The 27,879-nt window shown below is 39.7% G+C and overlaps 1 protein-coding gene across 1 annotated transcript; it reads left to right on the forward strand.

Moving 5' to 3' along the window:
* Positions 1 to 377: 377 nt before the first annotated feature.
* LOC137258220 (T-box transcription factor TBX20-like) lies at positions 378 to 27,879 on the forward strand. Its single transcript, XM_067795813.1, has 7 exons — positions 378 to 734; positions 4,976 to 5,177; positions 19,056 to 19,329; positions 19,901 to 20,068; positions 20,556 to 20,632; positions 22,624 to 22,754; positions 26,652 to 27,879. The coding sequence occupies exons 1-7, from the start codon at positions 536 to 538 to the stop codon at positions 27,023 to 27,025; spliced, it is 1,425 nt and encodes a 474-aa protein (XP_067651914.1). The 5' UTR covers positions 378 to 535; the 3' UTR covers positions 27,026 to 27,879.

A 27,879-nucleotide genomic window follows, 5' to 3' on the forward strand; every position in this document is an offset into this window, starting at 1 on the left:
AGGGTGGTTTCAGACTAGTGTTGGGAGATCTCACTGATCTGTTTCAAATCAAACAGCCAGTTTTAAAGACCACAAACCTCCCTCGTCTCCTCCCCAGGGTTGCCTGGGGTAGTTACAACTACACTAAGTGTTGAAAATCTTGCTGTTCTGTCCGCCAATTAATAGCTACCCAATACAACTGTTTGCTTTCAGGCCCTCCCTCAAGTGCTTTATGGTTGGCGAACGGATTGGCAAGGCGAACCAATCAAAACAAGGCTTACTTGAGCTGTCGGTGCCATACTTGACAAGGATAACAGTAGGAGATATACATGGTTCGATTTTACAGTTCCGAGTGTATTCCGAATGCCATTGGGAGTGCACATTTTGGCACGTTGATTACCACTGTGGGACAAATTGTCAGTGTCTTGTCTGAAGAGACGAACCTCGCGTTTGAACAGCTTGCCTTTTGCGTTGTCAGACACAAGTGTCGTCTGCTAGACGAAACCCGACTCCTCATGCGCCGCAGTCTGATTGTAAAAAGCACGACCGTGTGAGAATGAGTGTCTCAGAAAATCCACGGACACCTGAAAGTATGGACAGACAGAAAGATGCACTGCCGAATTCTCCCCCAAGTGTAAAGCCACAGCTATCGTCTAAAGCCACGGCGTTTTCTATAGCAGCTATCATCGGCTCCACGGAAGCAGACGACACTGATAAAGTTATTCCTGAAAGCAAGGTTCAAATTTCACCATTAGGTACGTTTGTTAATTCAACTTTCCGTTCTATTTATTTATGCGTTAAAGTCCCTCACTACCATATATGTGCATTAAAAAAAACCGTGCAAAAAGTATGGTCTAACATGCATATAAAATAACGAGTGCACAGATTATCAGTTTCATAAGATCTAAGTATGTGCAAAAATGTTTCGGCCATGTTTATACTTTTTAAGGGAAAAGGAACAATATTTAGAGTTATAAGTCTCGTGTATAGTTTTGAGACTATGTACCAAATTAATAACTAGTCATATTTAGTCAATACGAGGATAGAAAAATCGTACAAAAAATAATATTCAAACGTGAAATTGTGTGGTTGATTATCTCATTTTGTTTATTAATATCCTGCAATATTAAGACATGTTAATCTCCTGTTTCAATGTTAAGCGCTGTCATGAATATTCGTCAATTGTGACTAATCACAACGCTACACAATACAAATAACAAATAAACTACGCACGATTCATTTTATCGTCAGCAATTCATATTACATGCATGTCAAAACTAAATACGCCAAGAATGATTTTGATCAAAAAGTATGAAATACATTTATTATATGTTTCTTTTTCGTACACAGTCCCAACTTTTAGTCTATATTTACACAAGGCAATATTTTCCGACTGTGAGGAAGAAGTGTAAAATGAAACGCATTTCCTGGGAGGCAAATATTATTACTGTCTCACTTGCCAAACTTGTTATACATGGCGTCGGATGATACAGTCGCCGGATTGTTAACTCACTGCAAGCTGGTGTTTCAAGTTTCTTTTGATTTTTTGGCTTGTTCTAAGCCCTAGTTTTTTCTCTCCTTATCACACCCCTGCTGTTTACCGAAGTGTATTGGTCGTAATGGGTGTTTGGAGAATCGTTTGGTATATTTTTAAAGAAAACCGTGTGACGATATTATCCCTTCAACATGGAAACGTTACAATATAGAAAGGAGATACTTTAAAGTGATGTTATCACTGTACGAAGTGCAGCCGGTTAGCACAGGCTTACGTAATCGCCAGGTGACCACTGATTGTCGTTCACCCATTCATGTAATTTGCACAGACATTTCACCTTGAACGAAGAATGCCATCTGCTATGGCGGAAACTGAGACTGGTTATTTTCTGTCTTTGACATTCAATATTTCGCCAATGTTTACATATCCCAAACGTGTGTTAACAGATAATAATTCATAATAATAACAGAATATATTTCCATGAAAATTTAATTTAATAAAAATTGAATTCATCGTGCAAAATTGCTGAGCTAGTGTTTGGAAAAGTAGTCGTTATTTATAACTGATAGTGTTTTAAGATGTAATTCTGAATGCCATCTGCCATGGCGGAAAATTGAGACTTGTTGTCTTCTTTCTTCGACATTCAGTATTTCACGTTTGTTTACATATCGCAAACGTGTTTCTATCAAGATAACAAAACAATGTGTTTTAATGAAAATTGAAAAATGTCATGGTCGTGTAAAATCGCAAACTAAATCAGTGTTTGGAAATGTTGTCGATATTTTTAACTGATAATGTATTATTCATGTTGGTGTATAATTCATCCAATTCTTTCTCAATGCTAACTTCCTTAGTGTACATCAACAACTTGTCTTTGTTTATAATACACGGGTTTTCAGTGACTGTGTCCAAACTATATTCGGAAAAGGCAACTTTGCTTCTTCTTTGAAAGGCATTTTTGAAAAGGTATAGATGACAAAAAAACCCAAAGTTGTATGGATAGTCAACTTTTTTATTGTATTGGGTGCGACGTTTCGGTGTAGATACTAACACCATTATCGAGCAAGCGCATGTACTAACACCATTATCGAGCACTTGCTCGATGACGATGTTGGTACTACACCGAAACGTCGCACCCATGGTAATGAAGAAGTTGACAATCCATAGAACTTGGTTTTCCGGCTTCTGCTGACATAGAGAGAGTATCAAGTGGTAATACAATTATAATTCCCCCCTATTGTGTCCAGTTATTTCTAAGAGTATTAGCCATATTGTGAATTGTTGTTTTTTTCAAATAGCGCTGTGCAACATAATTTCTTCTGTAAAAGATGTTTCCCCCGACAACGTCAGTGACGATTTTAACTATTTATGGCATTAAAACATATGTACACATGCTTAACTACAAATTGCCCACATCGTAAAACGAATAGGGGAGTACGGGAGTAGGCTTTCTTGAAGTCAGTACTGATGTAAGATAAAGGTACTTATTCATAGAACTTAAAGCTACCATTGTGAGTCCGGTTGTAAATATTCAGCAGTAAATACACCTTCTATAAACGTCATGATTTATTCAAACAATTACGTCACGAAAATAGATATAATGATATATGTATAACATCATGATACATATTTCCAACTTGATAATATACAACATTAAGATTATTACATTCTATCCAAAGAAATAAAAAGTCCCCTATTTTCACATAATCCTTTATATTAATCCGCTCTAAAATATAACTTTCAAATATCATATCATACTTTGGTATGATATACCCAATGTCACAGATACGTCTCCTGGATGTTCCCTTTTCTGTCCTCCGCTTTGATTCTCCATAGCAACTACAGAAAGGAGAATGACAGTGCAGCGGTCTGTTTCTAAGCAATTGTAACGTAATGGTTAATACCCTCAATACTATCATTGTTTACAAGTCAAGATGAAATTGAGGCATGCAGTTCTGCACTCTGACTTGACATTTAAATTTTATGAAACCGAAACCCTGAGCGCAGCTATGCAAGTCTAGCGATGTCAGTTCGAAACATGAAGTAAAGGGAAAATTCGAGGAGAGATACAAAATCCGCTTGTCTGTTAATCTTACAAGTTTCATACTTCCTGGGATGTGCTTTACTGTCACTTCTTTTACAAACGCACGCGTTTACGTTAAGTAACCCCACACATACTGGCGGACTTCATATTGTTTAGGAATAATTGGCTTTGTGCAAATCAAAACGTCTTGGAAAAGAGTTCTAAAAGGCATGAACATTTGTGTGGAAGAGGGGCACATCAAGTCATTTATGAACAGTGCAAACATTGTACACCCCTTCGTATGCACATCATTGTTTCTGCGTATAGTAATACTTCCGTGTAGACGAATGTGAGGACGTTTCTGTGCCCATGGTTGTGTGTTACAGTCATCTACGGTATGCCTCTGTGTATGTACGTGCGTGCGAGCGTGTATGTGTGTGTGTGTGTGTGTGTGAGAGAGAGAGAGAGAGAGAGAGAGAGAGAGAGAGCGTATTTACTTTCCTTTGTGAAATTGATGTCGCGAGTCTTTGTAAATATGATTCTGTATGTGTCTATATATGTTTGTGCATCTCTGAGTATGTTTGCACATGTATGTGTGTGTGTTTGTGCATACATAGGTATAAAGGTTTGTGCATGTATCTGTATATTTGAACATGTGTCTGTGTATGTTTTTGCATGAATGTGGATATATGTTTATGAATGTGTGTTTCTGTATGTATTCGTAAATGTGCCTACGTGTATGTTAGTGGATGTATCTGTATGTTAGTGGATGTATCTGTATGGAGGTGTCAAATTGTACATCTGTCTGTACATGAGTCTGTTTGTGAATGGGTCTGAATGTGGATGAGTCTGGGCGTGCATGTGTCTGTTTGCGGATGTGTCTGTTTGTACATTGGTCTGTACATGTATCTGTTTGTACATGGGTCTGTTTCTGCATGTGTCTGCATGTGTTTATGCATGAGTCTGTGTATGTGTGCATGAGTCTGTTTGTGCATGTGTCTGCACATGTGTATGTACATGAATCTGTTTCTGAATGCTTGCATATAGGTTTGTACATGAGTGTGGACGTGTCTGTTGATATGTCTGTTTATGGATGTGTCTGTGCATGTGTGTTTGTGGATGTGTATGTTTATGGATGTGCATTTGCATCTGTCTGTGCAAGAGTGTTTATGGATGTGTCTGGGGATGGGTCAGGTGACGTGTGTTTCTGCATGAGTCTGTGGCTGTCTCTGTGCATGAGTGTTTGTGCATGTGTCTGTGGATGTGTCTCTTTTAAGATGTATCTGTTTGTTCATGAGTCTGTTTGTGGATGTGTGTGTATACATTTCCGTGCATGTGTCTGTGTACATGTATGTGCATGTTTCAGTGAACATTACTATACACGTGTCCCTGTATGTGCCCCAGTCCATAAGATTGTCTATGTGTCTCTGTAATCCAATATATGAATGAATATACAGCATGTCCATCTGTATATCCAGAACGTGTGGTCGAGACCAACGATGTCCGAGCATCTTCTCCATCAGACATCAAGGTCATCAAGAAGGAGAGGGTGGAGCAGACCACCATGACATCTACCGGCAGCAAGGAACTCGAGAACGTCCACTGTAGACTGGAGACCAAGGAACTCTGGGACAAGTTCCATGACCTCGGCACCGAGATGATCATTACAAAGAGCGGAAGGTAGGCAATTGTTCTCCAACTTCCTCTTACAGGGGCATTTAGAAATTGGAGCACAAAGGAAGGATAACAATATATCTGATCGAAATAACTTGCTCGAAACTTGTTTAGAACCTAAACCAAAACGTCGCTCTCAATGTAATTAAGAATTTGTTCATCAATATGTTGTTATACTTCCTCACTGTACTACAGTTACTATCCCTAACTATTCCATTAAGCATGTGCGCACACCTGAACAGATACAGCACAGTCACCAAGAGACTGAAGACAGTTCAAAACAAATTCAGTTATGAAGTAAGGGTGAGTGAGTTGTCAGTTGTAGCTTATTGCAGTCAGATCACACATGCAGTTACATAGACGGGTCATAAAAAATGCTATTTCAAGATTTTTTGAAAATATATATTCAGCTTTGCATGTGTGCTGGTTATGAAAAGGTACAAACATCAAGACTTAAGGAATACATAAGATCATACAAAGATGGTGAGAATTAGGGGTGAACGTTTGGAAGAAAATATGTCATCTATTGTGGTGTTAGAAAAATGGTTGAAATACCCTTAGTAATGAAAATAAATCTGACGTTTCTTATTATTATCTCACGATATTCTCATTATTACTTTAAAAAGTACTCTGAAACCAGAGAGTCTCTACATACAAAGAACAGTTCCATCGTTCACACATACGTACACAGCAAGGCACCAAACCTGGCTGAAAGACTCACAGACTGGCTCAGCGAGTGAGTGAGTGGTTAATTACTCGCCGTTAAAACATGATGAGCAAACTGGCATACACACAGAAGATCAACAGTGAAACAGATATGTGTTTGACAATATACAATTTTTCCTTCCTTCAGATACTTTCCTTACTGTTTCTTAACTGCTGTAAAAGTCGGGAGTCATAATCTCCCCCTATCTTTGTATCATATATACCTCCGCCGGACACTGTCTAACAACAGGAGCAATATGTAAACCATGTCTATCCCAGTTGTAAACCGGCATCAGTAACACCATGAACGCGGTAATCCCGAGCAACAATGGTGTACGCGTTGTCACGGTGTAGTTTTCTCGGATTGAGGGCTAACAGAACGTTTAGCCCTCTCTGAGGGTATCCCTGTTTGAATCCTCACATTAAACTCTCGGATGACCAATAAATTATGCTGGTTTTTAAGGTGACCCGGTGCATTAATGCAGACAAGATATTCGCTCTGAATCCTTACACGGGGATGAGATTTTGGAGAATTTAGCATCGCCAATTTGCGTCATTCTAAGTTTCACAGATCCTGGGTTAACTGGCGGTGGGACATTTACACTGGTATTTGACTTTACGGGTGAAACATCATAGTTTAATTGACCATTTTATTGTTAAGTGTGTATAGAAGAACAGAAGGGTATCCCTGACTAGGGCACATCATCGCCTTTTGTGTTAAAAGAAATCCGAACTTTTTCACCCTCATAATCTCTCTATGACATCTTGCATTTAATGCTGACAGATTATGGGATGGTTAAATTGGGAAATACAATATGGCGTGTTTATCTTTGGAAGAGTACTTGTTACCGATGAATGGTCACAGGATCTATGTGATGACCTGCTCCAGGCATTGGCCACTTTATACCCTGGCAGTAAATCAGCTGACCACAGCTCGTCATTGAGTAGCCATCTTTATCTGGGCCATTTCGGATTAATTCTTGTTGGCCCTCCCAAAGATTGGTCAGCAAGTACTGTATGCATGTGTCGATGTTTACCGCCAATATAGCGTCTATAGATGGAGAAGGCTTAGGTGAAAATAGGGTAGAGAGTGAGATAAAGGTGGCAATATGAGGTGAAAGAAGCAAAAATAGTTTATGATTCTCTAGAGACCAACATGGGACAACAGTGAGAGTTTAGAATTGTAATGAGAGAGAGATGTGATAAAGCTATGAGAGGGAGAGAGAGTACGTGAATACTTGCAACGTTGTCTTTGTGGAAGAACGATTACTGAATCGCCGCATCTGTGGACAGAGAGATTTCTAACATTAAGAAGATATTGAGATTAAATAAATAAAGGTGGTTACTTGCTATAATGAGACACAGTATTAACATATACATGGCATATTGAAAAGCCAGTAGAGAAACACAATCTCCCTCGCAAGACGAAAATCAGCATATTTATATCAGCACAGGAAACAGTGACCCATTATGTTCCAATTCGTCTCAACTAACTAGTTGTGTGCCAATAAAAAAGTTTATTTTCCCTGACTTATATATAAACTCTCGTCTCGACACTGTAACAAAGACACAATGGTGCTGTAAACAGACCCGTTATGTACAGTCATATCAGCTGGGGAATACTTGACACGACGAGTACAGTAGATCCCTGTACGGCTCTGCAACTAACAGGCAAAAAGTTGCCTCCAGACAAATTGATGTCCTAATCTATATCGGCTTGATAATATTACGAGAACGGCTGGCGACGTGTACATAATTACGACTTCCCCGACACGACTTTATGCCATGGTAGAATTTCCCAGCAATGTGGGTGCTATCAAATAGTGTGATATTACCGAACCTAAATAAACACAGCATCTATGGAATTTTGATGACGAAATAATGCGGAATATTAACAGTTTAATTACGTTTGTAAACAAATTACCGCTCACAGCGTTTGTATATTTATTCGCACACCGCGTTATCAAATCGACCATCATGTGACGAATCCCGCTGAGCTTCTAACCAGCAAATGATAGCCCAGGCACATAGTGAAGCGAGGTCTCTAGGGACAACACTTACTGACTTTCGATCTAATGACTGAATTAGTCTTGAGCTGAACAAATTGAAACGATCGTCCACTTGAGAAAGTCTGCTCAGCTGATGGCTGGAAAGGACTGTACTTAAAGACAATAACTGACCCAAGCAGTTGGGGTCGGACATATTTAACCAGACTTTCCCTCCCGGCGATCTGGACGGGGGAGAGGTTTGGTGTTGGGGTTTGTCCCCTGGGGTCATTGACAATAGTTTAAGGGATGTCTGTCTAACTAGCCCCTGTTAACGACTATTTTCTCACTCTAACCTGTCTTTGTCCACGATGACAGGTAATTTTCCTGATGGTCTAACTCGGTGGTAGTGGAGTGACACACATTGACGTGTGTTGTGTGTCATGGATGACGTGTGTTGGTCTAAGCTCCCTGCAGGGACTTCACTTGGATGTAAGCTTTCAAAACAAACACCAATTTTCACCCCGGTTAAACGGCAGAGCAAACGACGAAGGGTTTCACAGCGTGTTAGTATCTGAAACGTGTGAAGAGAAAACAAATAGAAAATGAAACCATTGAACTAGCAGATAACGTGTGCGACCCCATGTGTCGTCGTTGTCCTGAAGCCTTTGTTACAACGTCATCAACGGTAACAAATGAACGGAGTTAAAAAGGTAATTAACCCAAGCTACAGTCATGGATTAGCCGTTTGGCGAAAGACTGTATAAGCATGAACGAGGGTCAAAATCATGGGGCGCTATATAATTGTGGTGGTGGTAACACTGGTATCATCATACTCATGATAAATGTCCCTCCCAGATATCGGGAGTCTTAAGGACCTTTAACACGTGAAACATAAACAAATCTCTTAAGTTAATTCCAAGATGGTACACGTTGCCTAAAGCAAGGCCGAGGCAAGGCCCATTAGTTTAGAACTGTGATCGAGAAGGTCTTGGAATAGACGTGTAATTTTCTTGAGATCTGGCGCGAAGAAGGCGCGGATGTGATAGCACTAACTATAGCTTTCACCAGCGCTGATTTAAAAATTGCGAGTTTCTGCTCATTTTAATCCATTAGTCGTCACGAGAATTGCGTTAAATGATATGTAAATTTCAGTGAATAACAGCCTTCTATAGTCATTACCTTGTCGAGCCGAGGCGACGTCGGACTGCCACAGCAACTCTGCCTTGCTCACATGTCGTTAATTCTTTGACCATAATAATATTAATAACTGATGATAATACAGTACTTTTAATTAGAAATGAAACAATGGCTCGGTTAAAGCGTGGTCGGAAAACAGGCCCTCTTAGGGAGAGGTTAGTGAAGTGTGATATGGTGTTACGTGCTCTGAAAACAAGTCCAACTGCAATTAAAATTCATTTGAAAAAATAACACCCAATTTTGTCTTTTTCGATCTGAACAAAAAGGTTCAAGTAGATTACTCATTTCATCGATTGGAGAGGTTGATTTCAGTTTCGTTTTGCTCAATTACACAGTGTCGTTCCATTTTTTCCATTGTTTGAATTTTCTTAACGGAGTTTGAGTTCACACGTTTAATGCTGGCAAAAATGTTTTAAACCACAGTTAAACGGCATGAAGAGTTTAACGGGGGCATCTGGAGAGCAAAATTGTTTCCGGTAACTCAAAACTCTTTGTTTGATTCTTCACTGCATTTTATTTCCGCCGTCAAACAGTTATTATTTGTCAGAATATATCATCCGGGTACTATGTTCATAATACAGCGACACATGGCTAATCCGGTTTGGTTAATCCGGTCTGGTTAATCCGGTCTGGTTAATCCGGTCTGGAAATCGGGAGTGTACCAAATCCATTGTTCCGTAGCCTTATTTCGTAAAACAGGAAAATTGCAACTCTAGATGTTTTAATCAGGCAGTTCGAATTGGCAGGGTCCCATTGTCTTGATTAGTGGAGTTACCGTGTAAATGAAATAATCGTGGAGAAATTGGATAAAATGTTTGTAATAGTCTTACAATTACATAAACAGAAAGTATATTTATCATTGGCAACTCACTGGAAACTCGTCGCCATGTTCAGTTTAATCTGCCTCACAGACCCTGAACCACATTTTTTTTCCATACTGTCTAGCCCTCCCTGCAAAACTCTAACTGTAGCAAGTCTAGATTTCCTTAGGTTCAGTCTACGGCCTCCCTTGTGCTCGTTTTTCAACTCAAATGCGTCTATTTGTTACTATGAAAATATTAGAATTCAGAGGCTAGGCGTTAATCGATGTTCAAGAGAACGTCTTGTTAAACGGTCTCCGGTCATTAAGAGAACGCATGTATTTCACTGAACGAACATTTTGGAAAGATGCTATCATGTAATCATTTAATTTCTTCAGTTGCCGGATCCCTTCCTTCTGTCCCCGAGTCAGTACTGGAACACGAATAGTCATATTATATCTTCAAAGTTTATATAGTAAAGTTGTATATCTCGTTTGAAAGGCAATTATCGTAATCGTGAAATGAAAACAAACTTTAACGAATGGTCGTTTGTTAGCCTTTGTACAACTCCATGATAGCAGGGTGGGTGATACCGGGCCTGGATGACAATTACCCCGTTTATCAACTGAGATGCAGGGTAAAAGGAGCCAGGACAATCTTAATGTGAAGAGTCACACAACATTATCTCCAGTCCAAGAGGAGGCAACAGAGACATTATCATGTTTTCCTGAAGACTCGCTTCATTAGGTGACGAATCTATGTTTTCCCATAGACAATCAGTCGTAGGTTATCACTATCTGTATTTCTTTCAAACCCACGTCCGAGAGTAGTTAACAGCCTTCGTTAAATTCCCGTGAAGTCGTAAAGAGGAGACATCCAGGAGAGCAGACGACAACTAGTCGCCATTTTGTCACCTAAGTGGAAGCACGCGCGTTTGAGCATGCGTGGCAAGGCATTAGCATGTGTAAACCCAACAGGCCTCTAAGATGACCTGCCCTGTCATTAATTAACATCCAAATCTCTGGTCGTTAACGATGAAGAAGGGTAGATCGCCGGCCATAATGCCTCAAGATGGCGCCATGGTTTGGACTTCAGTAGGGGTCATGAAGCCATAACTCACCCCGTGGGCAATGTGTTTGGGATGTGGGTAGAGGTTCCCTAGGGGAGACGATGCAGGGAAAGGCCACACCGGGTCCATTTAGCCCACCATTACAGCAAGACGCCTTTAATCTGAGGAGGATAGCGAGGAGTAATTGTTTGACGCCATTTAATTAAAAGGTATCAGAATTCAGAGAGTTGTAGGAAGATTTGCGATATAGACTACGGTAACGTAGGAGGAAAGGTTAAGCGAAAGATGAGTGTTGAGTAGGGACTGGGGGCTATCCTAGATATGCTGAATCTGCAAGAAGGACCATCTAGCGTATGTCTTCAGGTTCACGATAGTCTGTCTCACAATCCCTGAACCATAATTATTATTTTCCCTACAACCTTGCCCTCCCTGCAATGCTAAAGCCCTAAAGCCCTCTTGGGTCTCCCTGGGGCTCCTTTTCAATTTTAATTTATTTCTTTGTTACAATCCAAATTATATATATATATTCAGAGACAAAGTGTAAGTCTAGTTTCACGCTTACCTTCCTAATCTTCTGCAGATATTGAAGAAGTACTACGATTGGGTTTGGTCTTCGGCAGTGTCGCAGTTGTATACGGTTTATATTGATCGTCTAAGACTCTGATATACGAGTTGCTGTGTGACATGGACTTCTACCCCCCTCTTTATATTTGAAATATTACGAACGCGGGTAAGACGTTGGGTAATGTGTAACAGTTCACTTGTGTAGCTCTGCATTACTGCAATACGCATGTCTCAGGCATACCTTTTAGACAATGTTTTTAGATGCTTTTTGCAACTATTTATTCCTCTGCTGATCCCTTGTTACTGATCAAGAGACCAAAGTTATACAACGTCCATTAATAGATTTCAAAATCCGCACTGTGGTAAACTCAAACTGCATCACGTACTTACATAATACCTAATACATTTTATAATCATCGTCATAATACTGTAAGAAATATGTCATGGAGATACTCTACATAACTTAAAGAACACTCGATTCTTTCATAAAACAATATTTAATCCGTCGTGGAACTACCAAACGTAACATAGGACAACCAGTTCTTTCATAGTACAATTTTAAACTGTAACTGGAATTTCGCAGAGAATGTTCATGAACGTATTGAATCTGTCTTTGAAGTACTCAATAAATTGTAAAGAACATCCGATTCTGTCATGTCATAGACGGAACACATGAACAATCGTCATAAGAAAGAAATAGGTAATCCTTAACTCCTGTTGAGCAGCATATGTCAGTCCAACAGCTTCAAATGACCCTGAAGGCGGAGTCATTAAGTACAAAATGGCGACCTACATCGGAATTCGGCAACGGTCGAGAATTACCACACTGATTCAAACCGATAAAACAAAGATATGATCTAATTTTATATTACGTTTTAGAACGGAGTGTCGTTGAATGCGATGTACACATATAGTTAGTTACGTATGGCTGCAGTGGAGTTTCCTAACTCAGAGAGAGGCAAACCGAAGCAAGAACCTTGACGCATCCCTGATGGTGGCGAGGGGTCTGACGCTATCTTATCTCCAAGGCTATACGCCGTTCACAACATGGTAACCCTAACGACACGTCCTATGATTGTATACACAAGTGAAATGTTCCATGTCAGCTCATCGTATTAAAGTGTCGACTGTGTAGGCTACCCCCAGCCCACATCCCCCTCCTCTCTGTCTGACACCGACACGTATTAACCGCCTCGCTGCTCTACTAATTTGATTGTCGTAGACATTAAACAGCAACTTGTGGAGTAAATATAGTTTACATTTTCCTCGGCGAACAAGGCATGGTCGTATTCACGGCATTGGACAACGTAGAACGTTCTACAGTTGTCAGGGGCGGCGGGGAGGTCTACTGGTTACAGCGTCGAATCTTTGATTTGAACCATAATTGTTCGCTAGAAAACCAAACGAAGTAGCTCGGCACAGCGATCTGCTTCCCTTCATACCACTGCGCAACCCTTGTCAAAGGAGGAGCAGATCTTACGTTTCGACCCACTAACACCAACCCTTGATTCCATCCTCCTCATTCATATCCACACAGCCTAACCTCGCACTACGAGCCACCTCACCTAGCCTTTAACTTCACCATACGCGCAGATCTAGGTCGAACCTCACTTTATCCGACCACCTCATCAATGTCCCTGTCGTAAAATGGATTTATTTGTTACCATCAGATTTATATACATTCATTGACTAAGCTTTAGGCTTGCCATCTTTTGTCCACACAACCGACCAGAACACATCCACTGCAGTCCAATTTGCATATCTAACGCTTCTTCCCAGCATTTGACCTTAACCCTAACACCACCCCACACATCACCGCACCCTCTCCGGGCTTTGTTGCAGCCACCCCTGGTCTCACCTCGCCTTTGCTATCACGCCCCATTCTTTGTGAGAGTGGTATACTGCGTATGTAATGACAGCATCAGCTGAGTGTAGACAGGATGTTTGGATGTCAGGCTGCCCAAGGTTATCTGTTTATGAAGAGCTCAATGTACAGATAAGGTTAACATCATTTAGACAGCTTTTTAACGATAGATATACACATAAACACTCGCCGTTTAAAACGTCCGATGACAGGTTCGTGATTCCAGGCTTGAAGAATGATTAGTCTTGAAAATGGGGAAATTTCGGTATATTTTTTTCTCCAAATATATAAAATCACTAGTTTATTTAAGTGGCATCTTTAAGAACTACTGCGTCTCGGTTGTAAATTCTCAGATCTGATTCGGCCAATACGATAGCTGTGGTAGTTTTGTCTTCCGCGCACTGAATATTCGCATATGTAATTTGATAATTCAAGAGATGTTATCAAATTTTAATCTTCGACCTGCCAAACCATATACACATCCAAGATAACATTATTTGACGAAGAAAGGGCGATAATAGTAGTGTAGCGTGTTTTCAATGAGCTGGCACGTAGTTTCAATTTCTAATTTAATTTTAAAGATACAGTATAAATTCACCAAGAGGAAAGATTTAGCGGGTGGAGTCCCAGGGGTCAGAGTCATGTTAGATGGATGATGTCGTTCTCGGGGTCTGGGGCAGGGGAAGGCGTTTATCAGAGACCTTATACCTCTCAGAACAGACAACAGCCTACCCAGGGACAGGTGAGGGGGAATTCGATCTACCCCTTGGCTTATGTGAACCATAACTTAGCGTTGTGGTCTGCTTTAGCTGAGATTACCGAATGTGCGAACCCTGATCCTATGTCAAATCTTTTCCCTCATATTAACGGGTAGAGTCAAAGACGGTACTCGACGCTGGCAAACTGGCTGGCTTTGCGCGGTCTGTTATTATGAAATACGTGTTATTTAAATGATATTAGACTCTAGCACAAGGTGAAATAAGCATACGCACCTCTTCTACCTGGTAAACTTGCATTTAACCCTGGCTGATAACATCGGTGACAATTAAGCACCAACCATGGTTCTTGCACCTGTGAAGACCGGCCGGAAAATTGCTCAGTTTTGAAGTTGGTTGAAGGCTTAGATTGGGCAAATAATGATATGTTTCAACATCTACACCTTGAAATTCGACCTCCGACTAATTTTTACCCGTCGAAGCGGTGCAAAAAATACGAGCGTCATTAGACAGTGGTAGACCGTAAATCTTCAGGCTTGAAAGCCAGCCTACACGCAAGGCCAGTATACGATCCTTGTGAACGGACAGGGTTTCAAAAGCCACCCTTGCCTAACCCTACTTTCCACGGATGGGGCTGCGCAGAGTCGAGGCTATTAATCTTAGTTTATTACGCTTCTCGTTGACGACTTTCGACGAGCCAGCGGCGTGGTTGGGAGCGAGCCGAGCCAATGATTCCGCAATTAAAGTTTAATTTTCAGATGATTACAGTAAATAATTGGACGACGCATATCTGCGGGTATTAGACGTATAGTGTTACATCAGTGATTCCTTTAAAAATCGCGATAGTTCTACCGTTTCTTTTTATGTTTCCTGCTCAATTTTGTTTTCAATACGGGTAGGCTGAAGCACCGAAACAACCCCTAGTAATTCCCTATTGATCCCGACCGAGTAAATAGATCGACGGCGTTATTTTCTTGATGGTGAACATTAGCCAAATCTGAGAGACGTCATTTCGCGAACTGAATAAAACTGGGGTCAAGTCTTCCAATAGGGGTGTTGTAGTTATCACGTGACCAGATACTTGATTGTAATAGGAGACTGACTATTAAGGCATCATCATTGATGGGCTGATACAGGGTGATCAGATCTGCGTGCTCCTTTTGTGAGACACGCACGTGAATCGTTGTAGAAGTCATTATAGCAGAACAGGTTACATCATGGCTTACGATGTCGCATCTCAGTACTAGGACAAGGGGGCGAGGTTCCGCCAAGCTGAGTCATGAATGGTTAACATGCTTAAAGGGAATAAATCTACCGTCGGCTAGTTCATCAGCTCCGTAGACAAAACGGAGAAAAACTAATTTCAGACTACATCTTCAGATGAATTGTAATAAATCGTCGGGCAAAGGAAAATATATACTGAACAGCAATAGAAACGCAACTATTTCTTTATCAAGTTTTTAAACAGAAGCCATACATGAACGCTTTCTTTTATGAGATGTTACATTTTTTCAAACCTGCGTTTCTTTTGCTGTTCAGTATATATATATATATATATATATATATATATGTGTGTGTGTGTGTGTGTGTGTGTGTGTGTGTGTGTGTATTCGTATTTTCGATAGTGAGTAAAGTGGATCCAACGTGAAATGGTGATAGATTTGATAATACAACTACAATACAACTATACAACTAGATTATTGCATAAGGGTATGGTGTTTGTGTTCCTTACGTTTGAAGTGGTTTGACGACTTTTTTTGGTCTGGTAACATTTTAATAAGTTAATTTAAACAGTTTACTTTTGTTTAAATTCCAGTGTTTTCTTTTTCCCGGTGCTGTGTCCATAATTTGTGTGAGAAAAACACCTTCAGGAAATAGTTAGTTGTTGGTACGAGACAACGTAAATGTGAATGAGGGAGTAGGTATGATATTTCCGTTATGTCATGGATGGTCACACGAACGTCCCGTTGTTTTAACCACAAAACCTCCTTCAGCCCCAAACCCTGAATAGCTCTTTGGTAATATATTTTTTAATGTAAATATACCTCAAAGAATCCAATTAAAACCGCTCGAGACATATGTCACGATGCTTTTCGGGAATATGATTTGGTTCTGAACAATCTTGAAGCGTTAATCCAAATAACAAAAACTCGACAGCTGATTTTTGATGTAAGTAGACCTCGCTATCGGAGTTTTTCTCTTTTCCCTCGATGCTTCAGTGACGGCATGCTCTGCGATTATTGGGTTTTCTGGCACTGGAAGCTGATGGTATAAATCTCTCTGGCAGTTCCTGCCGAAATAGCATCGTACCTCATAAGCCGCATAGTCATAGGGTCGCTTTTGGGAAGTCCCTGCAAACAAACCGATAATGGATGTATTATCCGGAGAATATAGAATTTTATCAGCAATCTTATATCAATTTGAGGGTCGCGTCTTTGTCGAGTGTAAAAATCAATATCAAAGTGTAAATTGCTGTGCCTACTTGTGCCATCGTCCCTCCCGGACCGTCCAACGTGCCTGCCCTGATGGGGCCACGTCTCCATGACGACTTCGCCGACCGTTCTCCTTTGGAGGCTGTTGATGTTGGTGTGTAATCGTACTTTTATCACTCTCATTCGTTATCCTTTTATTATGATATGACAAAGACCATTATGATTTCACTGGTCCGACATGGCTGTAACGCGCGCGGCTGCCCTTTCCATTGCCATAAATTGACAACAACTGAATTAAAATCAGAACTTGCCGCCCATGGCTCGCTTATCACTACATCGCTGACGAGGATCAATCTAAAATGCGGAATTTGTTCCGTCAACACGGAAACGAACAAGGATGCTTCAAACGCCAAAGATGTAATGACCGAAAGATGTGCCGATTACAGGCAGAATAGATCGATTTCAAACCTCATTTGCTGTTAGTTGTTGGCGAACATCGCAGTGTGTTTCTGTATGAACTTCACCAACTTCACGTCCAGAGACAAAACCGTATAGTGCAAAAAGAAATGGTCGTACACACGATGTCACGACGTGTCATAACAACCGACTTTCAATATTCCTACCACTTTTTAACCACTTTCTGCAAAGCGATTTAATATAGACCTAACAGACTGCGTAACATAATTTTAGATAAAAACCAACGCAACGACAAACGTCTCAAGATATCTATATTAAATCAAACAGAATAAATATTTCCTTTAATAAATGATACATTTTTTCAAAATTAACCGTGGTACTCGTGAAGTACACAGCGCGTAAAACATGATGCGCTGAAATAATTATGTACACTGTTTTAGATTTCATTTCTAATTTTCTGTCTGATACGTCCATTTTTTAACCGCTACCTACGCACAGTGACATTGCTATATTGATGGAGATAGCTAAGTATAGAAAGAAACCGTATCTCTTTAAAACATATATTGTAGAAGAACAAAATAAAAACATTACCACGTTGTGAACACGTATAGATTATTTCGACGCTTCAAACATTCACCAAAAAGCGGCTATAATTCACGCGCTGTTTCCTTCTGCAGCAACAGGACACATCATTCGTTTCGGTAGGATAAATCTACCGAGAGTTGTATATGTATTTTTATTCGTTCCATGGTTTTGAAATACATTTCTCAGAGCGGCGACAGGCGGTAAATATAGCTCTGATATAATGTATCTCTAAAACATCATACATCACAGCGGGTCGTAATATCCGTCATGTATCGCGTGCATGGAATTTTACCCACACTTGTCTGTGAGATGATCTTTGATTACTGGATTAAGATCTGTTAAGTGCATTGAGAAATATGTATCACCCATTCTGGGAAGTTTTACCCTGCGGGGCGGTAGATCTCGGCGTCAACGTGCCAGATGATTTAGTCTATCTAACACATTGTTTATCTGGGAAGAGGGTGGAACAAAATCCACGTAGGGATGAGAGGGCTTGGGGAGATCTGTATTAACCCCCCTCCGCTATTAAGGGGTGTGCCTCGTGGCAAGATACTTGGAATTATTTATTGGGTTTTTGATATCGTAATATGAACTTGATTTTCAATCTGTGTGTGATTATTTTCAGGCTCTCTTTTCGCAGTAAACACTGAGTGCAACGTTTTGATTGATAGACGGTTGTGGATATATGCTGTTTGGATTTTTCTGGAGATTTGAATGATTTTTTGTTGCAAACTGATTTATCTGTTTGACAGGGAAAGGATATTTAAGTATGATTCAGAGAATAATTTGACAATACGAACTTGGAAAAGGTGAAAAACGCAAGAAGATTACAGTGATATTATCTCCTTGAAGGACGTTTCAGAATCGATGGTGCATTATTATTGAAACTACTACCGCATATTTAACACTAGATACAAAACAGAAATGTAAATGGCATTTATTAATACCATTCTGCTACAAAAAAATGAAATTTCTAGAATAAATAGATTTCAAAGATAATTTGTAGCTTTCAGGGATTTGGTTTGAGATAAGAATAAGTCAATGCAGAGAAATCAATCAACAGATGGCGTTTAATCGTGAATATTCAGTGAAGGTTCATGGTTAACGCGGAACCGAAAACCTATGGTTCATTACACATCTACAATCCTATAGTATACGACATGAATGTTACACTTTCTGAAACCAGCGACTTGCGTTTGATAAATGAACGGTTTGTCGAAACGATTACGCCATTCCATTCTATGAAATAAAGTCTTCAGGCAGAAATAAGTTCTCTAGATATTTAAATAGTTTTATCACATCATATAAACCGTTTGTGAAATACGCGTCTATTTTATCAGGTTCGGTTCCTTGTCTGTGCTGCCCTTCTCACGTAGATCATATTCCGCATACGGCATTATATAGAACTTATTAATCACTCTAATCACTATTATCCTTATTGGTTCTGGTTTGTTTTAGCTTTATATTTTTTCTGAACAATTTGTACTCCGCCCAAGTGAGTGAATTTGTATAAAATTGTCTTATTGTAAATGTGTTGTCCGTTTCAGGCGCATGTTTCCGACGTTGCGGGTGTCGTTCACTGGTCTGGAGCCGGACACGAAGTACATCGTGTTGATGGACATCGTCCCAGTGGACAACAAGCGCTATCGATACGCCTATCACCGGTCATCTTGGCTAGTGGCGGGGAAAGCTGACCCCCCTCTCCCCACTAGGTTTTATGTCCATCCCGACTCTCCGTTCACTGGCGACCAGCTTCAAAAGCAGACAGTCTCCTTCGAGAAGCTGAAACTCACAAATAACATGCTGGATAAAAATGGGCATGTAGGTGAAAGCGTTAATTGAACCTAATCAATTTGTAGTTGCGATTTCACGTTTAGCATGCAGTCTTGTTGTTTAATCTGTTAAGAGAAAATAATAGAAATGACTGTTGTTAATTAATGTTTTTAATTTATCTGAATTTGTTAATATCAATGTAACAATGATTTTTATTTATTTACTGCTATGAACACACATAGACTATAGCAAAATGTGAATATATATATGAAACAAATATATTGAAATGCTGTTTTCTACAAAACGTTTGTTCACATACATTCGTCTGCAATGCTTCTAAGATTCACTGAGCAAGAATGGGTGGCTTTAAAAGCTGAAATACTTATTTGTGATTTCCCCTTCATCTTTTCTTTTACAATTAATGAAATATGCTGCGCACAAATATTCTAATACGAAAATCACATTTCAACGCATTAAAATGTAGTGTAAACTTTGATATGTGTTTCATTTAATTTTAAAACATTAAGTTAAAGCATATTAATGATTCCTACATGTCAATAAGCATTTAATAAGATGATAAGCATGAATATAATCAAATATTTTCAAAATATATTTTCAGATTATCTTAAACTCGATGCACAAATACCAGCCCCGCATCCATATAGTGAAGAAGCGGGATGCCACGCCCAGTCAGCCTTCTCTCACGAGTCTCGATGCCGAGGAGTTCAGGACTTTCGTGTTTCCTGAGTGTGTCTTTATTGCAGTCACGGCCTATCAGAACCAGCTGGTGAGTTGTCCATATTCTGACGTTGCCTAGCAACGACATATAACTTTACATTTGTAAATACAACAGTTGTTATTGATTTACCCATTACATTAAAAATTCTATGAATGAAAATATAACATAAAAGTTATCATGCACAAACCTTTCTTACATACAACGAAACCTTGCTAAACCGGACAACGCTGTTCCCACGAAATGTTCCAGATGGCGAAATAGTAACAATTAGAGTGGGCGTAGGAATGATTATATTTGTCTTCACAAACGTTCGTTCAACGTTCGTCCGATTTGCTGAGTGTCCGGACATTGCGGGTTTAACTCTAGTGAATTACTGAGTAAATGCGTCATCAGTTTATCACTGATTCCTAGGGGAAATTATTATTTCAAATGAGAGCGTTTATGAAGAAAGTATCAGCATTAAGAATTGATATTTTACCAGTGTCAGTTTATTTGCAGATATAAAATATTACCTTAAGGTTTTTATACTTTTCAGATCACAAAACTGAAGATCGACAGCAACCCATTTGCTAAAGGATTTCGAGACTCGACTCGACTGACGGAATTTGAAAGGTAAACTCGTTGTGTATTGTATCTTACGCAAACTCTCATTTATACATGATACTTTCATGCACTGTCAGAAACTTGCTGTCGAACACATTCCTCTTTCAGGGATGAACATTATTTTAAGGAGGCCGGAATAACTGTATTTCCCACCCTTGTGTCCTCTTGTCCGCCCTATCCGTGAAACAACAGAGTATCTTATATACTATACGCAGTAATGTATTTAGTTTCGTTGTCCAAAAATTACCGCCGACTCGCCGCATCACGATTTGTGTCCATAACTCATATTCATGTGTAATAACATACCACACACATTTGCACATTTTGACAGGAGGGGTGTTTAGTTAAAACCGATCCTATATTTTTTCACGCAAAATGTTATTATGCAAAATATTGGCGAAATGGTGAAATTGTGATAAACACAGGAATACGCCGTCGCTTGGCAATTGTGTCGGATGTGATGTGACATTGACAAGAGGTGATAATCTACAGACAGCTTGTCTGCTTTTAAACAAGACACGATAAGTGACGGTAATAAGAGTCATCTGGTCTTTATCTATATACTTACTATTAGGAATTACAGCATGGAGCCGTTCCATAACTAACGCCAAGATACAGGATGAGCGATATGAGAAGCGATAAAGGCGGACGCCACATTGGAAATGCAAATAGAGAGACGAAGACGGTGTTTGAAAGTGAATGTAAAAGTAGGGGATTTGCGATCTTTCTTCCGAATTGTTATTTTCTTGTCAAGATTATGTTCACTGGCGACGTGCTTGTAATTTATTTCTCTTCACAAATACACACCGGGAATTGGGAATATTTTATATAAAAAAACATATCTGAAATGGATGTCGGCGATGCTCGTGGAGAGAAAGCTGGTCCGGAAAATGGAACTGCTTGATATTTATATTGCTTCGAATTTTGATATATGATATATAAGGCCAGCTTTGATAAAAGACATATTGAAACAAACTGAAAAAAGCTTGACGAGAACGCGTTTCGACTGAAGTGAGAACATAGCTTTGTATCAGCGATATTACTATGGGCAACCTGTCTTGGTTGTTGAGCTCTGTAGACATATGTTCTACCATATATTTATGAATCGGTCATAAAAGATTTATAAAAGCCTCATATGGAAATATTACGATATCTTTTTCATATATCCTCGTCCTTTTCTCTCCAGTCTAGTTCATGCAATGTTAATTATATGTATTCTTGCACATATACTTAGATAAGTAATGCCACTAGCTTGTATTTGCAATGATCCCATCGACCAAATGCTGACAACGAATGTGTGTAATTAAGTAAGCAAGTCTGCTTTTTGGGATGTGTATTGAGTTAAAATTGAATGAGGCATTGGTGATCTGTCTGTCGTGGTGCGACTGCAATCTGGATCATAATCTTACAAGGCAACTTAAGATGCAAATCGAATTGAAACATTTTTTTAACATTTCGAAAATCCTGTTCTAATCAGTTTTAGAAATGTAATATATTCACCGTCGTTTAGAAATAAGATGCGGGGGAGCTGATTAAAGGAAATTCGCAATCCGGACGAACTATAGCTTGTATATTTTTAGAGAGCTGTTTGATCTGGGAGTTTTTAAATAACAAGATAATCTAGTGAGCGGATGGCTAAACGCGAGTAGCTTCTAGCAATATTTCAGCAATATCACGACGATGGACGGCAAAAATGAGCTTCATGCATTGTCCGCATTTTGGGAATAAAACATGGTCTTCTACGTGACGGAGAACGCTTTAACCACTGGGCTACTCATCACCTCTAATTCTATTTGGTGGAGATAGTAGCAGCTATGTCTGTCTGACTGAACGGTAAATCTAGTTAGAGAGTGAGATCTTTTCTTACCGTTTTCAGCTACATTCTATCAGTATTACAAATAAAATATGTGTTTCGAACCCGCTGTAAACACACCATCCTAGTCATCACAAAAGAAACACTCTGTTAGGGGCATGTTGTATATATTTGTTCGTTGTTCCAGCCCTATCTTCCGAGAGAGCATGGAAAGCCTCCTCCACAACCACACTTACGCCCGCTCCCCCATCCGTTCCTACACCGACGCCGAGCTGGAAGAGGTGATGCTCAAACAGAGGGAATACCTTCTAGCCAAGGGTAAGGCACAGTCTCTCAACAACCTTCATGCTTACACCACCGCCTAGATCTGTAGATACTATGGACATAATTGAACCAATTCTAGACTTTCGTCATGTTCAGTCTTCCATCTAAATGGTTCTCCTTTTTCAATTGAAATGGAATCAGTTGTTTCTTTCAACATTATTACATTTTCAGAGATTAAGCGTAGTGAGTGAGTGAGTGAGGAAGTTTAACTTTACGTCGCACTCAGCAATATTCCAGCTATATGGCGGCTGTCTGTAAACAATAGAGTCTGGTCCTGACAACCCAGTGATCAACAGCATGAGCATCGATCTGCACATCTGTTGGAACCGATGACATGTGTCAACCAAGTCAGCGAGTCTGACCACCCGATCCCGTTACACTTTTATGCGTTGCTGAATGCCTATTCTACCCCGGATCTTCACGGGTATATCGCGCCACTGGAGTGTGGTTATATCGTCACTGAAAATATGCGTCCGATAAAATCTTAGAATAGCTTCCTCCTCATTGTGGCATAGTTGAACTCCCTTAGAATGAAAAAAAACAGTGCCTGATATTCCATGAGAACACAAGTACTGTTTTACACCATCTAAATAAGAACCTAAAAGAGAGGGGAAAAGGGCTTGAATATTTGGAGGAATATCTCCTCGAAGTGAGACTGGGTATTAATATTATAACTGCACCACCTCAAAATATCCATATGTACTGTTCATTATGAAAATGAAACGATGTTAACTCACTTCAATGTCATTGCAGAGTGAAACAGATTCGTTTGGCATTCCGTGTGCTTTCTGTTGTGGGTAAAAATAGAACATTAAAACTTACAGTAATCGTTATTGTGATATCAGTAGTATTCAACAGTATCGCGCCAGACATTTTGATATTGTGTAACCGTGATATTACACAGCGCTGTTAGTGTAGGAGTGCGTATAGGTTGGACCATGTGCACAGCAATATCAGTGACACGAAGAAAACATAGTTGAATATAGGGGAAATCATTAATAAGTCATACGTACAAAAATGTACATATACCTAAGTGATGCAAGACGACAACTTAGCTCTGACAAGTATACGTTTACTTACATAAGAACATGTATATCAAGTGTAATATAAATCAAATATATGTGTGTGTGTCTGTGTGTCTGTGTGTGTGTGTGTGTATATGTGTGTGTGTATATATATCATGTTGTATAACAATTTTATGTGGATGCATAATAAAATCGGTATGTTCAACAAAAACTCAAGAACATTATACTACATGGTATGTAGACCCCTTACATAAGGTAAGGAAAAATACGTAGTGATTTTATAGGATCTTCGCATACTATTTTCCACTACAACGATAATGATGGTAAATTTGTCCAGGAGTGTAAGCCCATAAATAGTGTATAGCACTCGAGTATCATTGTGAAGAATGATCACATGAACAATGGCGTGATAGTGTGGCACTGCTGATACGGACAATCAGCTGTCAAATGCTCGGTGAAGGTGTGGCTCCCGGACCAACACTCCCGTGTCGTTAATGCACTTATTGCATGTGTTTTGCCATTCACGTGAACTGTCCGAATAAGCAGAGGTTACCAACTCCCCACCCACCATTAAGTCCATGTAGCCTCTCCTGACCCCTATAAACACGATATTCTTCATAGTTCGGGCTGCGTGTTGTACCAGCTAGGATAGGTTGATAGTTCACATTGGGGTAATCTTCTTATAGCTTCCTATAGCCGTACACTTTCCTTGCTGATCATTGCATCTTCAAACCTTAGAAAACAGTTGTTGTTTTTTAGTAAGATCTAAATTTAACAGTGAATATTTTTAATGACATTATTACCGCGTTTAGCCTTCCACTGAATGATGATGTGCGATCAAACATTAGTGGTATTGTTCTAAGCTTTACTATCAATAATTGCTTTGTGGTGATCACAAAATTGTTTCTGTAAGTCTTTTCATACTGCGTGGTGTGCGAGTGCGCACCCGGCCACATGAATACTAACATAGCCTGATAAGAACTGCAATACAAAATAACAGGGGGCAAAGAAATGATCCTTGACCCATACCTTACGAACTATTAGAATCAGTTCTGTCAGTAGTTTTGATGGCAAGGTGAGATAAAGCAACACCTGTACGTATGTCCTCCTGGTGGTCTCTCGAGAGGTCACGTGGACTGACCCTTGTCGTAAAGGGGCCTGGTGGTCGTTAAGTAGGTCTCATCCGTTTGTCATCTTGGTCAAAAGCAACACACTGGCGGTTATATTAAATGTATTCCTTGCGTGATGCCGACGCCCTCAGTTGTAATCGTAAACGAGGAGCAAGATATTTGAATGCTTGTCTGAGAAATAGCCAGGTTCTTTTACAAAGGACGCGTTAAGACTAAGGGAATTCCCTGTGTGCTACACGCGATATACTCTCCGATAGCACAGCTCGATGGCAAGGCCATATCTGCCATCATTTGGCTCATTTGCCAGCTCCATTATCACTAATTCATAGTGTGCTATTGAGTTTCTCCAAAAGTCCCTCATCTCGGTGTAACAAAGGGTTACAAATGACATGTGACAAACACAGCCGAACTAATTCTTTTTATCCAAGCATTTATGTGTCACTCACAGAAGCGGTGTATCAGTTTTGTTTTTATATACCAGGCTATGAATTGTCTTTGTTTTCCGAATCTTCCACATACTTACTTTGCATGACCATTGACAAGTAGAATGCTCTCTCAGTGTCCCGTGCCCGGATAAGGAGGCCGATCCGACTCTCATTCATAGTATTGGAATCCAGAGCCTTATAAAGGCACCATTGTTCTATAAAGCGTTAGACAATGACATTTTATGTTGGACTGTTGGGCAGGGGATAGAACTGGTTGTGTAACCTACCTGTTCAGGAATAGTCAGGTGTTGGGCGGACTTCTTCAGTCAGTGCGGCACGCAATACGGAAGCAGTCAATGTTCTGGATAGTCTTTGAAGTTTAATGGTGTCTAGATCAGTATTTAAGTATTAAGTTGATAACGATCAAACACATTTATCAAAACACTCATTCCGTAAATATAATACAGCCTGTCGTTTCTTTCTTTGGAGCATCTTAATATTTGCATTTTTTTATTGTGATTGCATTTGTCGTAATCACACAGGGATATATTGACCAGTCAAAACATGAGAAAATCTGAAATATTTGCCCCGATTTTGATAGTTAGTTTGCTCGGTGTTGATAATCAAGTTCGGCTTACTCGAGAACATGCCTCATGTTTAAGATAAATAAACAATATTCCTGTCAGTTATTCAGGAGTTGAAAACACATAATAACACGAACATTATTATAAATAACAACTGTCATGTTTCGTGACGACGTTTCAGGGCCTATTTAGTCTCTTACCAAAACGTAAAAGTGGTTTTGAAGGGCTAAAAGGTACCCTGACTAAGAGTAAAAAAGTTTTCCATGAAACGTCTTGAATATTCTTCTTCAGAATATTAAGAATGTTTACGTCAAATGAGCACACACAGGAAATACCGCTTAATCCAGTTCAAAAACGATAAATTACTTTTAATATGTTTTCTTAACGCTGATTCAGTCCTATGTGTTATTATCGAGTGGCACGAGAATCACACTTTAAACAGGTTATCCGTTGACACCCGCGACATAACAGAAATGATGTCTACATTAAACTTCTATCAGCACGTAGTGCCATACTCCCTAAAAGCATGGATAAAAACGACATGTTTTTACTGCCCTCAAACGGAAGTATACACTACAAACATAAAGTCCAGACCATAAACAGGATATCCGTATTAAAAGAAATCACAATGGGATAACTGTGAAATAAATGTAATTTTCTGTCAATAGTAACGTTAACGATGCTGATTGCATTTTCACAATACAGTAACAAACTCTTTACTTTTTAGATGACTCGTCGTCTGTAGAAAAGAATGGCGTGTTCCCGTCCCCCACCTGGTCAATCTGGCGTCCTATCTGCTCCACTATGATGAACTCGTCCTTCTACACAGCCAGCAGGCCGTTTTATACATTCTATGGAGGCTTTCTGGGACTTGCAAACTCTAACGCACCGTTTCCAGCGGTCGCTTTCCATCCGGGTCTCACGGGCGTGAATGGGTATCCTCCTGTGAGGGAGATGACCCAACCAAGTGCATCTGTCCCCTCGGAACACTCTCCCAGCCCTCATCATCACCTAGGCATGTACAACCGATACCACCCATACATGTCCCCGGATAAACTCAAGAGCCCTGACTCAACTATGGTGGACGGTTGTCACCCCTGACGACCTTCACATTGTGACTGCAAAGCTCCACACACCGATATGTTACACTTCCTGTCGTCATCGAAAAGTCAGCGACGGCTTCATTTGGGGGACATGTCTTTCATCAATAATGGCTGTTACGTGCAGAAATTGACCACAGATTAAATTGGAAAGACAGTTTGAGTATGATTATATGGCCTTTGTTTTGATTTTGTTATCAGTAATATATAAAATACAGAAGAAATGCTCTGTTTGCAACACAACGAGAGAACTGATACCTTAGGTTTTTATTGACTATTTGTTGATTATTGAAATATTTATGAAATTGACAAGTAAAATTATGTTTTATTGTTATTACTTTCCTTATTCTATATGTGAATTATTCGCCGGTTGATTTGGGAGAACATAGATATAAGCGATTAGCGAAGGCTGAAGGATAGCATTATCTAAGCCTTCTCTCATCGCTCGGAACAAGCAGGTTCCATCCCTCCATGGGTACAATGTATCCAGCCAGTTTCACTCCGTGATATAATTGGAATATTTCTTACAGCGACGATGAAACAAACTCACAAAACAGGTAACAATGAACAGGTGATCAAAGCACAAAGTAACCAGAATGCTGTGATTTCATTCCAAATCAAAAAGAAAGCAAACATAACTACGGGAAAAGACAAATGTTTATGATTATTGTACAGTCGCATATCACTTGTAAATATTTCATACGATTTGTAAATGTCTTCCATGTACATGTGAACGAGTTAATGTACCACTGTCGCCGCTGTACAAAGTGTGTTCATATCAGGAACTTGTGTTTTTAAGTTATGTGATATATTTCTAATTCAGCTGTTCTGTAAATAAAGAAACTGATCATGATT

This window comes from Haliotis asinina, chromosome 12 (assembly GCF_037392515.1).
Source record: "Haliotis asinina isolate JCU_RB_2024 chromosome 12, JCU_Hal_asi_v2, whole genome shotgun sequence".
Lineage (NCBI taxonomy): Eukaryota > Metazoa > Mollusca > Gastropoda > Lepetellida > Haliotidae > Haliotis > Haliotis asinina.